The sequence below is a fragment of the Heptranchias perlo genome, chromosome 17 (assembly GCF_035084215.1).
Source record: "Heptranchias perlo isolate sHepPer1 chromosome 17, sHepPer1.hap1, whole genome shotgun sequence".
NCBI classification, from domain to species: domain Eukaryota; kingdom Metazoa; phylum Chordata; class Chondrichthyes; order Hexanchiformes; family Hexanchidae; genus Heptranchias; species Heptranchias perlo.
The window spans coordinates 15769006-15782642 of record NC_090341.1 but is presented as its reverse complement, the minus strand read 5'-3'; the positions used below and the strand labels follow the sequence as shown (position 1 = coordinate 15782642).

At 37.8% G+C, this 13637-nt stretch overlaps 1 protein-coding gene and 1 long non-coding RNA gene across 11 annotated transcripts in view; one reads left to right on the top strand and one right to left on the bottom strand.

Moving 5' to 3' along the window:
* The window catches only part of LOC137334107 (uncharacterized), a 42182-nt gene extending 35268 nt beyond the window's left edge, over positions 1 to 6914 (top strand). For both annotated transcript variants that reach the window (XR_010966065.1, XR_010966066.1), the window contains exons 2-3: positions 1327 to 1409; positions 6631 to 6914. This is a non-coding gene — a long non-coding RNA (uncharacterized lncRNA). The remainder of the gene's footprint in view (positions 1 to 1326; positions 1410 to 6630) is intronic.
* pbrm1 (polybromo 1) overlaps positions 1 to 13637 on the bottom strand; it is a 65070-nt gene that overhangs the window by 11675 nt on the left and 39758 nt on the right. For 6 of the 9 annotated variants that reach the window (XM_067998601.1, XM_067998596.1, XM_067998599.1 and 3 more), the window contains 9 exons: positions 13386 to 13543; positions 12220 to 12489; positions 10701 to 10846; positions 10281 to 10438; positions 9782 to 9965; positions 7662 to 7872; positions 5628 to 5826; positions 4694 to 4855; positions 455 to 592 (listed from right to left, as the gene is read on the bottom strand). In XM_067998601.1, coding sequence (XP_067854702.1) covers positions 455 to 592; positions 4694 to 4855; positions 5628 to 5826; positions 7662 to 7872; positions 9782 to 9965; positions 10281 to 10438; positions 10701 to 10846; positions 12220 to 12489; positions 13386 to 13543 — 1626 coding nt within the window. The remainder of the gene's footprint in view (positions 1 to 454; positions 593 to 4693; positions 4856 to 5627; positions 5827 to 7661; positions 7873 to 9781; positions 9966 to 10280; positions 10439 to 10700; positions 10847 to 12219; positions 12490 to 13385; positions 13544 to 13637) is intronic. The other 3 variants (XM_067998603.1, XM_067998602.1, XM_067998604.1) reach the window with 3 other exon arrangements.

Here is a 13637-nt window from a genome sequence, read left to right as displayed (position 1 = left end):
AATTACATGATCATTTGACAATGTTTGTGGAACATGTTTAGGAAGTTGTTTTATTTGGAGATTAAATTAGGTTAATACAAGATCTCTTCACTTTTAGAGTGACAGTTTGACAGAAAATAGTTTTCTTATATTATGAAAGGAAACCATTAGAAAGTTTATTGCTACAAATCAAAAGTTATTATGTTTATTTCAGCACAACAGATCAGAACATGGCAATTTAGTCTAAAAATGCATCTGTACTTTCAAAATGAAAATAATACGAAGAAATTAGCACAAACTGTTGAGTACACAAAAGCCCCAAGATGTTAATATTTTCCCAATTTCCAGAATAAAAATGACAGATAACTATTCTGTAGTCATCTCTTGCTGAACATTACACAGTTAGTATCAATGGTTGTTTAAAGCAGAATGACACATTATAAACAAGATAATGATTTAGCAATGATTTTCTTACCCAGCGGTTGAATGCCTGGGGGAAGGTGGGGTGGTGGAGGCACCCCAGGGTGAAGTGGCTGCATGCTGCCCAAGCTGGCCATGCCATCAAGTGGGCCTTGTAATGGTGGCATGCCCTGTGGGTAGCCACCTATCATGCCTTAAAGGATAACAACAAATTTCAAACATGCATCAAGGATGTCAATCTCATGCAACACAGTCTGCATCAATGTTCCCTCTAAACTAGTTATGCTAATTTGATCAGAAAACCTCTCTCTTACTGATCCAACATTATTCATATAACATATTGGCATGTACCAATAATGGAAACTGTTTCTATCCAATTTATGATCGTTTTTTTAAACCGTGAACATATAAATTTGTTTTCTAATCCACTTGAATACTTAGAGGGAACCTTGGTCTGCATAATGAAGCATGCACTACAAGCTAATGAATGAGATCTACAACTACTTGAAGGAATGGACATGATTAGTATGTGGTGATGAGATAACACATGAGTAATAAATTGATATGTAACACATTTTACCAAGTATTTGCATGGTAATAAAATGTGTCCGTTCATATCTCTATGTAGTCTACTTTGAAAATTTAATTTTCTGACTGAAAAGTTGGATTACCTACCTTTGGTAGGGTCTTCCCAATTCTCTGAATATTATCCATCACATACCAAAGTCCTGTCATCCAATGGGGGAAAAACACAGGGACATTGTCCCTTTAAAATGTTTTCAGTGTAAAATTAAGGTAAGCCACATGATTCTTCCTCTTTCTACACTCTATAAATTCTGCTGTCCGGCTCTTTTTCACCCAATGAAGCAAAACAGTAAAGCATGCAAATATGCAGAAATCAGATCACTCAATTTTGTTTGTTTAAAGACATGTTCAGATCAGAGGACAGCAGGGAGCCTGGTATATGGAGGATAACATCATTCAAAGGAGGAGGAGAGTGCCTACTGAAGGTTGGTGACCTGTGTTTTTTTTTCCTCAGTTATTTTCCACATACTATAGGATATTTCATATAGTTGTGGAGATGAGTGTAACCTTTGGTCTGTTCCAATGAGCTGAATTAAGGATTGCCTCCCTAATTGTGTATCCTACTTACCTTATAAATCCAAACATTAAAGTTTGATAAAAATGAAAGGAAGTTTCCAAGTAGCAATATTGCTTATGCTATCCAAACTAACCCTCTTAGAAGCTTGGGATTTATCCATGGCTCTTACCTGGAAGGGCTCCCAACCTGATAAACAGTGGCAACGTATGATAAACTTGGCAAATGACTGAATCACCCGTCTTTGTTCCAGAACGGATAAAAATCTGTTGATTTGTGGAAATGTTTTCTCTTATCCACAAAGTATGATTAAAAATCCCTTCAACATAAAGCCCTGCACTTTACCTCAGACATATCAAGCTGGGCAACTATAGGAACTGAAGCCCAAGACAGATGACACTGTGGCACTTTATACTAAAGAATTTGGAGTAAGACCATAAGGCCGGCAAGTCCTCATGCCAAAACCAACTAAATAAGCAATGCATATAGTTCACCCACGCTTCTAGGGGGCACCGAAAAAGCATTAACATGGCTATTTTGAAAGTTAAAAACTTGAGGTCAAAGAAAACCATAGTTCCAAAAATTGTGTATATTAGTTTCTGCACTAGAAGGTTCAAATCTCAAGTGAGGATTGAAAGCCTAATAAAATGTTTGATTTTTCAAAGCTCCTTTCACAAATGAAGATACTAATGATGGCTCCCCTATCAACATGCAGCGTTCCTTCATGGATGCTGGGTCAAAATCTTGGCACTCCCTACCTAACAGCACTAAGGGAGTACTTTCATCACATGGACTGCAATGGTTCAAGAAGAAGACTCACCACCACCTTCTCAATGGCTACTGTGGATGGGCAATAAATGCTGGCCTTGCTAGCGATGCCCCTATCCCCAGAATGAATAAAAATATATATATTTTCAACAGGGAGGACTTATGCACATTGATCAAAATGTGACTTCAATCTTTGTGAACATTCCAAAGAGTGAGAAATATTGCAAGAGATATGGTGATTTCCATTTTTATGATTCCATAAATATTTATCTCTCATTTTTCTTCATAAATATTTCTACTGGATAGCTTTTAAAAATTATTACGAAGGACATATCGTCTTGGATTATAACATGTCCCTTTCAATAGCTTCATTCAAGCTCTGGCTGAATAGGGGCATGATGCCAAATTTGGCTGTCCAGTTGTGATAAAAGATCCATCTGATCAGTGGTTGAGCCATGATCTGGTCAAGAAGACATGAGTACTATACCACTATGGCTAGTGCAGAGTTAACATAATGACCTAGGCGCCTTCTGTTCTAATGTTTTTATGGATTCTCTAAATAAGAAGAAATTAGAGTAAATAGAGAAATAGATTGTCAAGTGCAACTGTTATTTGATTATAAGTCCTGAAACAAAATTTTCCCAACCTTGTCACTGAATGTTACAAAAGATTCAACAATGGATAACTCATATTTGACTGTGGACCAAATTCTGTAAAAACTGCAAGACACAGAGTTTATTGTTCAGCTTGTTCTGTGTTGAATGGTTCTTAGGTGAGCCTATGGCTGTAAGAAAATCCATAGTCTAAAAACATATTTATTAGATGGATCCTGTAATTTAAGATTCCAGTTTCCAAACACAAAGCTGATGCACTATCACCTTTGCAGCTTGCTGAGTGGGAACTGTGATGACCCAACTATCTTGATAAGGATAGATAAGAAGGTACAACAGTTTTAGAGGGCTGCTAATGTCAGACATTTATTCAGCACCTTGGTATCTGATGTATAACAACATAGAAGTTATTACCAGGCAAAATCAAGAATTCGGTTGGCTGCCCCACTCTACTATCTCCAATAATATCATCACTGAAGCAAAAGTTCATAAAATTACTGAAGCCAGGATTCTATGCAAAATATCTGCTCCTGGTCTATGTCTGATTACTAAGTAGAAAAACAAACAATGGAAAACAGAAAGACATCAGTACATACGTTTTCCTTATAACATTTAGGCTGTCTGTGCAAACAAACCTTAAAACCACATGAATGTACGCATATATTGTATTTATCTAACACAGGAAAGGCTACGGACAGAAATTACAGAATATAAACATTTGTGATAGCATGGATCAAATATGCCTTTTCAAAAAAATTACCTAAGCATGGATGAAAACTGTTAGAATTAAAACTGTAAGCCTAAGGCCTACACAAGCTATTTATCTAAACATTGCGAAAATGGTAAAACAACCAATGAAGAGAAACAATCCTAGGAATGAACACTGTAGTAACAATAGCACAGCAGCTCGTGCATAAGCAACAACCACATGACTATAGCAGATGATGAGAAAAAAGAACTGCAACCTGAGGGAATGGAATCATGTGACTTACTTAACCTGACTGTGTTTAAGGGACAGTGTCCCTGCAATTTTCCTGTTGGATGACTGGGCTATTGCTATGTATGTGGAAGATAACAATGAGGAAAAAAATATTGCCAGATTACGACCAATGTACAGCTTTAATCAAATGAATTAAAAACTCATGTACATGTGGTTAACCGTTGGCAACAGTTAGAAACAGTTTGTAAGTAACATCATATTGTTCTTGACTGTATAATAGAACCATTTGTTTATGGAATACATAGACTAAACATCATATTTTGCAATGATTCATACTTTTTTGAAAGTATAATAATCTCCTCAGGTTTTTACAACTACTTATTGCACCAACATATTGTTATTTTTCATCCCAGAAGGTGTTCTTTTAGCTTCCCAAGTACTAAATATCGTTCATAGCTTTTAAATTGTGCATATTTCACAGTCATTTGTAAAAAAAATATATCTTTTTTGATTGTTTGCAATAAGAGTAAAGAGTAAAAGCACAGAACATTTTGTAATTTATAAAATAAGACAATTTTTGTAAAGAAAAATATTTTGGTGCAGAAATGTTGAACTTTTCAAGATATAAGGAGAAAACACAACTTAAAATGATCATTTTGGATCACAAAATCTAAGAAAACTGTTTTAAACATAAAAAATTCTGTTATGTGACCCTAGAGAGAGACTTGCTACATGAACTTTTGGTAAACCACCATGACACTGATGAAAACCTTGCAGTGCAAAACCAGCAAAATGACCCCCAACCCCAAATTTGGTTGAAAGCAATTCTCAATAGAATTTTAGTCCTTTGCCATTTAGCTAGTTCTCATATGCTACCTGTGACAGGGGTCATCTGCTGATGGAGAATTCCCATTGGTGTAGGAGGTGGTACTACCCCCATGATGGCACCTACAGGTGTACCAGCCCGTGGGGAGGCACACTGCTGCTGCTGAGCTGCACGCTCTCTCTCCTGCTGCTCAGCCTGCTTTGCTGCCCGCTCTGAAAAAACACGAACGTATATTCACATGGGCACACCACTCAATTTATTTATTACAGCACAGAATTAGAAATTTGCACGGATGAGATAAAGCAGATACTGGTTTCAGTGAATATATTCACAACGACTAACCTACATTCAAAACCCGAAGGGAGTGTAGTTATTCAGATCCATACAATAGCCAGAATAGCTGAACCACAGCCTCCTTCCAAATAATTCCCAGGAAAGATGAGACAAACCCCTCCCAACCAGACACACAATTTCCAGGCTCTGACTGATGGGGATTAGCTTGGTTGTCAATAGCAGCGGATTAAAAGAACAGCACTTCTCAGCATTTCTTGCAAACTCTTCAACTGTGCGAAAAATGGCATTTTATAAAACACTGGATAGATGTACTTCAAATTCAATTTTTTATTTTCAAATATAAATAAATTGGCCAGTTAGAAATAGCACCAACTAAAACTTTTTTTTTGCCTGCAAGCAAATTTGAACCTTCAGACAGATCACAATAAACCTTTCTGCTTATTGAAGGAAGGTTTAGAAAATTAAGTGTTCAGGTAGCTGGCAGAGACCTTAAAATTACAATAGCTAGCAATCAGTAATGCTTTGAAGTAAATGAAATGGTAAAGATTCGCACCATATATGTATCTAGTTGTTGGTATCAGATAATTTAATTTAGGCATGAACTGGCCACTGAGACGTCAGGCCATTTGTTTTTTTTAATAAAACATACACTCTGAATGGCTTTGTTATAAAGAAAAAATAATGAGCTACCTTCATACTCTGCTTTTTTGACAGCCTCAAGGTTTCTCCATTCTGTACCCACAAGCCTACTCAGCTCTCCAAAAGAGAAGTCAGGATGCTTGGCTTTGATAACAGCTCTCATTTCACTGCTAAACAAGATGTAACCACTTGGGTTGGTCTTCCTCTTTCCCTCCTTCTGTTTAGTGCCCTTAGCAGATTTAGGGGTTGACTATATACAAGCAACATAGGAAAGTTAGATGTTAGCATTTCTAAGCCATATATACGTACAGAGGTTAAATTAGGAGGATCCTTGGAATTTGATTTATATCCAACCAGTGGGACAAAACCATATCCCATGGGTCCTCAGCACATATTCTGTTTATGCTACACACCTTAGATAATCATATTATAAAAATAAAAGTCTAACAAAAATTTCAACGTTAAATCTAAATTAAATTGGTGCACAGATTGCTGATCTATGATGCAAGGTCGTAAACAATTGAATAAAGAAAAAATCCATTAAAAAAAGACTTGGAGTTATATCTGATTACATCAATTGGTTTTCACATTACTGCCCCAAACCTTTCATAAACTATTTTCCATGGGAGTATTCTTTTGGTAGGTTTTTACTTATTTTTTGTAATTTTTCTGCCTTGATATCTTGCATGATGTGGAGATGCCGGTGATGGACTGGGGTTGACAATTGTAAACAATTTTACAACACCAAGTTATAGTCCAGCAATTTTATTTTAAATTCACAAGCTTTCGGAGGCTTCCTCCTTCCTCAGGTGAACGATGTCGAAATCGTTCATCGTTCACCTGAGGAAGGAGGAAGGAGGAAGCCTCCGAAAGCTTGTGAATTTAAAATAAAATTGCTGGACTATAACTTGGTGTTGTAAAATTGTTTACAATTGATATCTTGCAGCCAAGGAAGGCAGATGCTCTGTCTAGTCCCAGGCTCCTGCCAATGCACTCTGGAACTGGAGAGGGATTACCCAAATGTGACTGTTCTGATTTTCTCTGTCCTTTGCAGGGAGAGTTTACAGTTTCCACTTGGCATCTTTCAGCTGGAGGTGGCTTAGATTGAGAACTGAGTGGTTCGGGGCTTCAACGTGTGACTATCTTCACTTTATGACAGTGATCTCAATTTTATTACATATATCATGACACCAATCAAAATGGTTGTAATTGTTACTGCGATTAACCTGTGATGCCATATGAGTAACTTGCACCTGAAAGGATCTGGACCAATGAATCAATGACACATTACACAATGTCACAGGCATACAAATGTGCAAATAAATGACTCGTTATTCTACTGAATGAAACTGTGAGAATGTGATTTCCAAATTGTCGCTTGTTTAATAATTTTTTTTTAAGTGAAGACATGAATCTTTTCTCCCCCAATCTTTCTTGGTAACACCAGTCCAGAGAATACAAGGGCATGCTCTTTATCTTCCTCTGATATTGCCCAAATATGTACAGATACTCGTCATCATGTAAGGACCACACTACCTGTGGGGGCATTGGTTTGCAGGATTATTTGGAATCGAATGGGAAGAATCCCGGCCCTTAGTGATGGGTCCACCACTCCAGGGTTCCATTGGTGAGCCAGGTTGGCTGTTAAGTCATCAACAATGCCCTCAACTACCATGGAACTGCCTGGTTCAGGTATCACATTACCGAGTTGACCATGGAGGTTGATTTCGTTTCGAGCTTCCATTACGTGGCCTGTTATCTTGCAGCCACCTCACGAAGATGACCATGTTTATGATACATTGATCTATCAGTGTTGCTTGAATTATGGAAGTTTTGAAGTATTTATTGTTTATATGTAACTAACCAGGTGAAATTTTACAATCTCTGTTTGTAATAAAAATGGAGAACAGGATTCTTCTAAACTGCCAAATTCTTAAGTTCCATAAACCCGGAAAAATATTTTGGCTTTAATCTTCAAAATGGTGATTTAACTCCTGTAAAACATGGCTCCTCTTACAGAACTGTTCTGTGGTTTTTAATGATTCTGTACCTATAGAAGTCCCCCACAAGATCCCACTACTGTACCTGTGGAGGCGTATAAGGAGCTATTTCCATTTCACTGGCAACAGGAGTCTGTAACTGAGGCACAGAGGGCTGTTCAGCAGTTTCAGCCTCCTCTTCAATACCCTCTTCATGATCTTCACTAGGCTCCTCAAATTCTGCAAACTTCATCTCTAACTCCTGTATTTTCTTATCTAAAAGAGGAGATGGCTCCTTGTGGGGAACAATAAGTTTCCTGGAACAATACACATAATTACTGTAAAACCGATTTCCATTTTATCACCGCCAACAACAATTGTTACTGTACAAGACTTGTACATTTATTGCAACACTACGAAAAGCAAAATTCTTTAAATGTGAATTATTACTTATTTTGTAATTGCATTACAACAGTGAGCACTTCAAAACTAATGTAAATCTCTTTGGAACGTCCAGAGGTCGTGAATGGTGCAATATAAATGCAAATTTTTTCTTTTTATTTCTCTTAGATATTTCCCCATTTTAGATCTCCATGGCCAAGTTAAGTTTTTTACACAGGAGGAGCAGTTAGAAGCTGCAGATCTATTTACACCTGAGCAAATATAACAAGCGTGTCTTTGTGAGCAAAGATCAGTCTTGACAGTATCTTCCTCTCTTTAGATCAAAAGCAAAATACTGCGGATGCTGGAAATCTGAAATAAAAACAGAAAATGCTGGAAAAGCTCAGCAAGTGAGGCAGCATCTGTGGAGAAAGAAAGAGTTAACGTTTCAGGTTGAAGACCTTTCATCAGAACGGGGGTGGTGGAGGGGGGAGGAAAGAACAAAAGGGAGGGTCTGTGATAGGGTAGAGGGCATGAGTGATTAAATGGCAAAAGGGATGATGGAGCAAAGCAAGGAGGGTGGTAATGGGACAAATAAAGAAACACAAGATCAGTCTAGAGTAGCTGTGAATGGCAACAGCAGAACCATTACCAGCACTTGCTGTCCGAAAAAATGGGAACAGTGGTTATGATTTTTCAAACACAAGAAGGGAAACAGAAAGCAATGAAGGTGAAAAAGGTAATAGAGACAAACGGAAATCCCATCGGAGATCATAACCACTGCTCCCATTTTGTCGGACAGCAAGTGCAGGTAATGTTTCTACTGTTGCCGTTCACAGATACTCTAGACCGATCTTTTGTTTCTCAACTTGTCCCATTACCACCCTCCTTGCCTTGCACCATCATCCCTTTTGCCATTTAATCACTTGTGCCCTCTACCCTATCACAGACTTTCCCTTTTATTATTTCCTCCCCTGCCCCCACCCCCTTTCCTGGCATTGTACTTGCTTAAAAACTTTAACATCGTCCAGTTCTGACCAACGGTCTTCGACCTGAAACGTTAACTCTGTTTCTTTCTCCACAGATGCTGCCTCATTTGCTGAGCTTTTCCAATGTTTTCTGTTTTTATTCCTCTCTTTAGAAATGGATTACAGGACCATTAAATGCTCCATCCAGTGGCACAATTAAGAATAGATAAAAGCTATCTAAACCAGGGTAATAGAGTTTGAATGTCGCTCAAGGCTAGCATTTGAATTTGGGGTGAGTCATTAGGAGTCTGATGTTATAATATTAGTGGCACCAGGAGTAAGTATCTATATTGAAAGTTTCGTGTCTGTAAGAATGTACTAGTCTAGACAGTGGATGACTGTAGAGTGCCAGCAGCATCGGTAACTGGTTTATGCTAACCATGTGGTATTACTGGTTAAGTAATCAGCATGTACCAATTACATCCAGAGAATCAATAGCAGAAAAAAGACAATGCAGCCATATTGCTCTCTGCTCTCCTGCCCACCAGTTGCTCTGTAGCCTGCATATGCTCCATTTCCCTTTGCAGCTACTATGTGTTGCTCACTCTGTCCTGCCTTAACAATCCCCCCCACACCTCCACTCCTTAACCCACAACTAACACAGCGGGAAAAATGGCAGTGATTATTAAAAAAAGAATGTTCCTTGCTTTTCAGCTCTGCACTATTTGAATCAATGATTGGTGCAATACAGATAAAGTAGCCTAATTAGGAAAAGTGCTCATAACACTTAAGTGGAGTAATCGGTATCAAAGTCAATCAGGAAAATTTCATCATTAATAAGAGTGCTTCTTTTCCATTTTATAGTACTAGGCCTCACCTGAAGTAGTATACTTCATCATCCAATATTTTAGCAGATAATGAGAATCTCTTTAGTCCTTTAAATCTTTTCATTTGTTTGTCAGTCTCATTGTAACGACTCTCGCAAATGTACACATCATTTTCATTCACTTCCGTTGGTCGACAAGAGAGGTAGTCTTTAAATGATAATACACTGCACTTGCCTGCATGCAACACCACCAAAATATGATCTTAGAAACACTAACATTAAATGTATATCTAGTCATTTACAGTACTACAACATGAAATCCATAGATTTGTAACAATCTGCATATTATAAAAACCTTTTACACCAATTGGTTATACTTTTGATTACTAAAATCAGAATGATGTATTTGATTCTGTTGATCAAAAGATACTAATACAATCAAAATGGGCTTTTTAAAATTCCAATACTCTCCAGAATAATTTATGAAATTGATGCTGAAACCTAATATATTATTTCACCCTTAATTAGTCCCAAGATATCCATTACTTACCAAGCACACAAGTCATGGTGCAGGTTTCTTCCACATTGCTAAGAAACACTTCCTTCTTGTAAAACATTTTGGTAGGTTCATGTTCAGTCTCCTCAGGATGGATGAAGATGGGGCCAAAGAAATATGCAGCGCCGCCCCGCACCCACATTTTCTCAATCCTATCAAACAAGGTATACAAGAAGCTTGATTTTCTACATTTTGAACAACGGTTCCTTTTTTTTTACTCAAAGGAATATAGAAGCTATAAGACCTGTATGTTCTGACTGTTGCAACAATACTGAGGAATTAAAATAATTCTGCTCATATTATACCAATAACCAAATTATTCATAGCAATGTTTTCCCAAAACTTACACAGAAAGTTGATGAAAAGTAAAAACTCGCATTATAAATTAAATGTTTTGAGTTGTAACTTACTTACCTGCCCACACGTGGTTGCACTAAACCATGTGACTTTATGAACACACAATCTCCAACTTTGAGCCACAAGTCATTATAATGAAGCTGCTCGTAATACTGGCAGCCTGGTTCTCCATTTGAAATGTCCACTGGCACATCCTCTCGCTCCTGAACAGACAGATTGAGTAATATTACCTACATGGACTGCATCTTACAATCTTACATCTACTGACAATATACAACCCTGAGAATTGAACAGCCAAGTTCTCAAATAAAAAATGAAATGAATACACTAGTAGAGCATTTCTGGAAATCACTGTTTTGCAGAGCCGATAGATTGAGAGCTTTGTACCTATGCGCAAAAACACCTGAATGGAATTCCACTTGCTGGCTGGTTAAGTTTTAATGTTAAATATAAGACTGGTCAGGGTCTCTCCTAACCTTAAAAACATTTAAATTTAGAAAGTTTGCAGGCGGTTCAACGGAATGTTTGGAACATCTTAAACTATGCTAGAAGTAGGTACTAGGATGTTTACACTGAGGAAAAAAAGCAACTTAGAGGTCATCTTATTTAGGTTTTTAAGATCCTAAAGGAAATAAATAATGTTGAACCTTGCTCCAGGATCCAGCTTAACAAAAGCTCCAAGCCAATGGGAAATGGATTCAAGTTTAGATGAGAAAGGGTGAATGCATGGTTATGATATAACTTTTCCACACATAGGGTGATGAATGTGGAATAGCCCACCCACAGATGCAGTAATGTGGAGGATATTATCAAGGTCAAGAGTGATGAGTACATTTTTGTCAGACAGGGCTATTGACAGGTATGAAAGGTAAAGTGGGATAGGAAAACTGTGATCCTTGGAACTGCCCTGATGAGCGAATGGACAGATAAACTGTTTTTGGTAGTTTCGGTTGAAGGGAGATGAGACCTCTGTTTAATGTCTCATCTGAAAGATGTCACCTTTGAAAATGCAGCATTCTCCCAGTACTGCACTAAAGTGTCAGAAAAGGTTCTGTGCTCAAGTCCTTGATGAGACTTGAATCCAGAATCTTTTGACTCAGAGGGGAATGTGCGATCAACTGAGCCAAACTGACACTTGGTACATGAGATTGTACAATCTAACGGATGGGTGAGCATTAATAGGCTGGATGGTTTTTCCTTGTTTCTCTTTCTGTATGTTCGTATAATATACTACAGTTGGTGTGGAGGCCAAGTGTTATGAGGCTACTTCCTAGAGGTGGCATCGCACCCCTTGGATTTAATGCCAATGGGAGTCAGATCACTGACTATAGACTCCCAAGCTACACCACAGCTTTCATATAGATGAGTATCCAAAACTTTTTCCTACCGATGAGAAAGTGTATAACATAAGCCACTTGAAACAAGTTGCTGCCAGAGCTGCCGCCTATGCAGCACAACAAGATCCAAGCATATACATTCTTTTTGACAATACCCAATTTCCTCTCTTACATAATCAATAATTTTCATCCTGATCTCTTATACAACAGGATTCCACTGTAAACACAAATATTTGTACCTTATCAATAATGTTGTTACTCTCGTCACCTTTGGTTTCTTCAGGTATTGGTTCAACAGGTTCTTTGTTTTCTGTTTTGTCTGCATTAGCAAATACAGAAGCAACTCGAACAACTGGCAGAGGAGTGTCTCTTGGAACAAATTTCACAGCACTTAGGGGCATGGTCCACAATTTAATCTTTTTGAAAGACTTGGTCTTTGCTGAATAGCGAGATTCACAGACAAATACATCTTCATCTCTGAAACCCTCAGGGCAGATTTTAAAGTATTCCTGTTTTTGTGGGCAAGCAGAGGAAGGAAAAGTAAAAAGCATGTTATATCCACATCATGTTGCTCTTATTGTCAACAACTAAATTGTTCAGATAATATCAAAATTGTAACTTTAACAATCTTAAAGTCAAATGAAAATTCTCTAATACAATCATGAAGACCGATAAAATTAGAGTGAAAGACTGGTCTCCATATTAATCCCCCCCTCTCCCCACAACGGGCAAGAGAGGGTTGGTGTGGATTAAAAAGTGAAATGCGGGGGTATGTGACCTCCAACCTGCCGCGCACATGCCTGCTACCTTTTTTCCTACCATTCTGTGACACTGGGACGCAAATACACTGTATCACCATGCTGCTCTGCACTTGTGACTTTTACAGCAGTTACAAAAACATTGTAATGAAAAATATATATGCCTAGAAATGAGTGCGCACACGTTGCCTGCCATATTGGACCCATGGGTGCCTGTTTTACGTCCAGCAATGAGATAAATGACCAGATAAATTGTTTTACTGATGTTGTTTGAGGGATAAATATTGGCCTAGATACTAGAACTCCCATGCTCCTTGTCAAATAGTGCCATGGGGCTTTTTACATCCATCCGAGAGGGCAGGCGGAGCATTGGTTTAATATCTCAACTGAAAGACGGCTGTTCCATCAGTGCAACACTCTCTTGGTATTGTACTGAAGTGACAGCCTAGATTGTGTGCTCAAGTCTTTGAAATGAGGCTTGAATCCATGACCTTGTGACCCTTGTCCACATCCTGTGAATACATTTTTAAAATAGCTCTGACCAAAGAAGCTGGAGGAAAAGTAAGTTTAAATGCAATTTAAAAAATAAGTTTTCCTTCATTTTTCAGTAAGTGCTACTATGGAGAAAATAGAAAGCAAATACTCACCTTTACAAACATCACTACACATTTGCCTAGAATTTTGCTGACCAGAACTTTATTATAGTAGTCACTTTTGAAAACTTCTTTTTCAAGGAATTTTCGTGTGGCTAGGTGGAAAGTTTCATTTGGCCGATAAAACCAGCAACCATACAGCCACTTCTCACCTACAAAATATATTGTGTACAAGAGAGTTCAGTTAGCTACTTATAAGGTTATAAAAGTGATAAGGTTTAAAAAGTAAAAAGCAACAAAACTGAT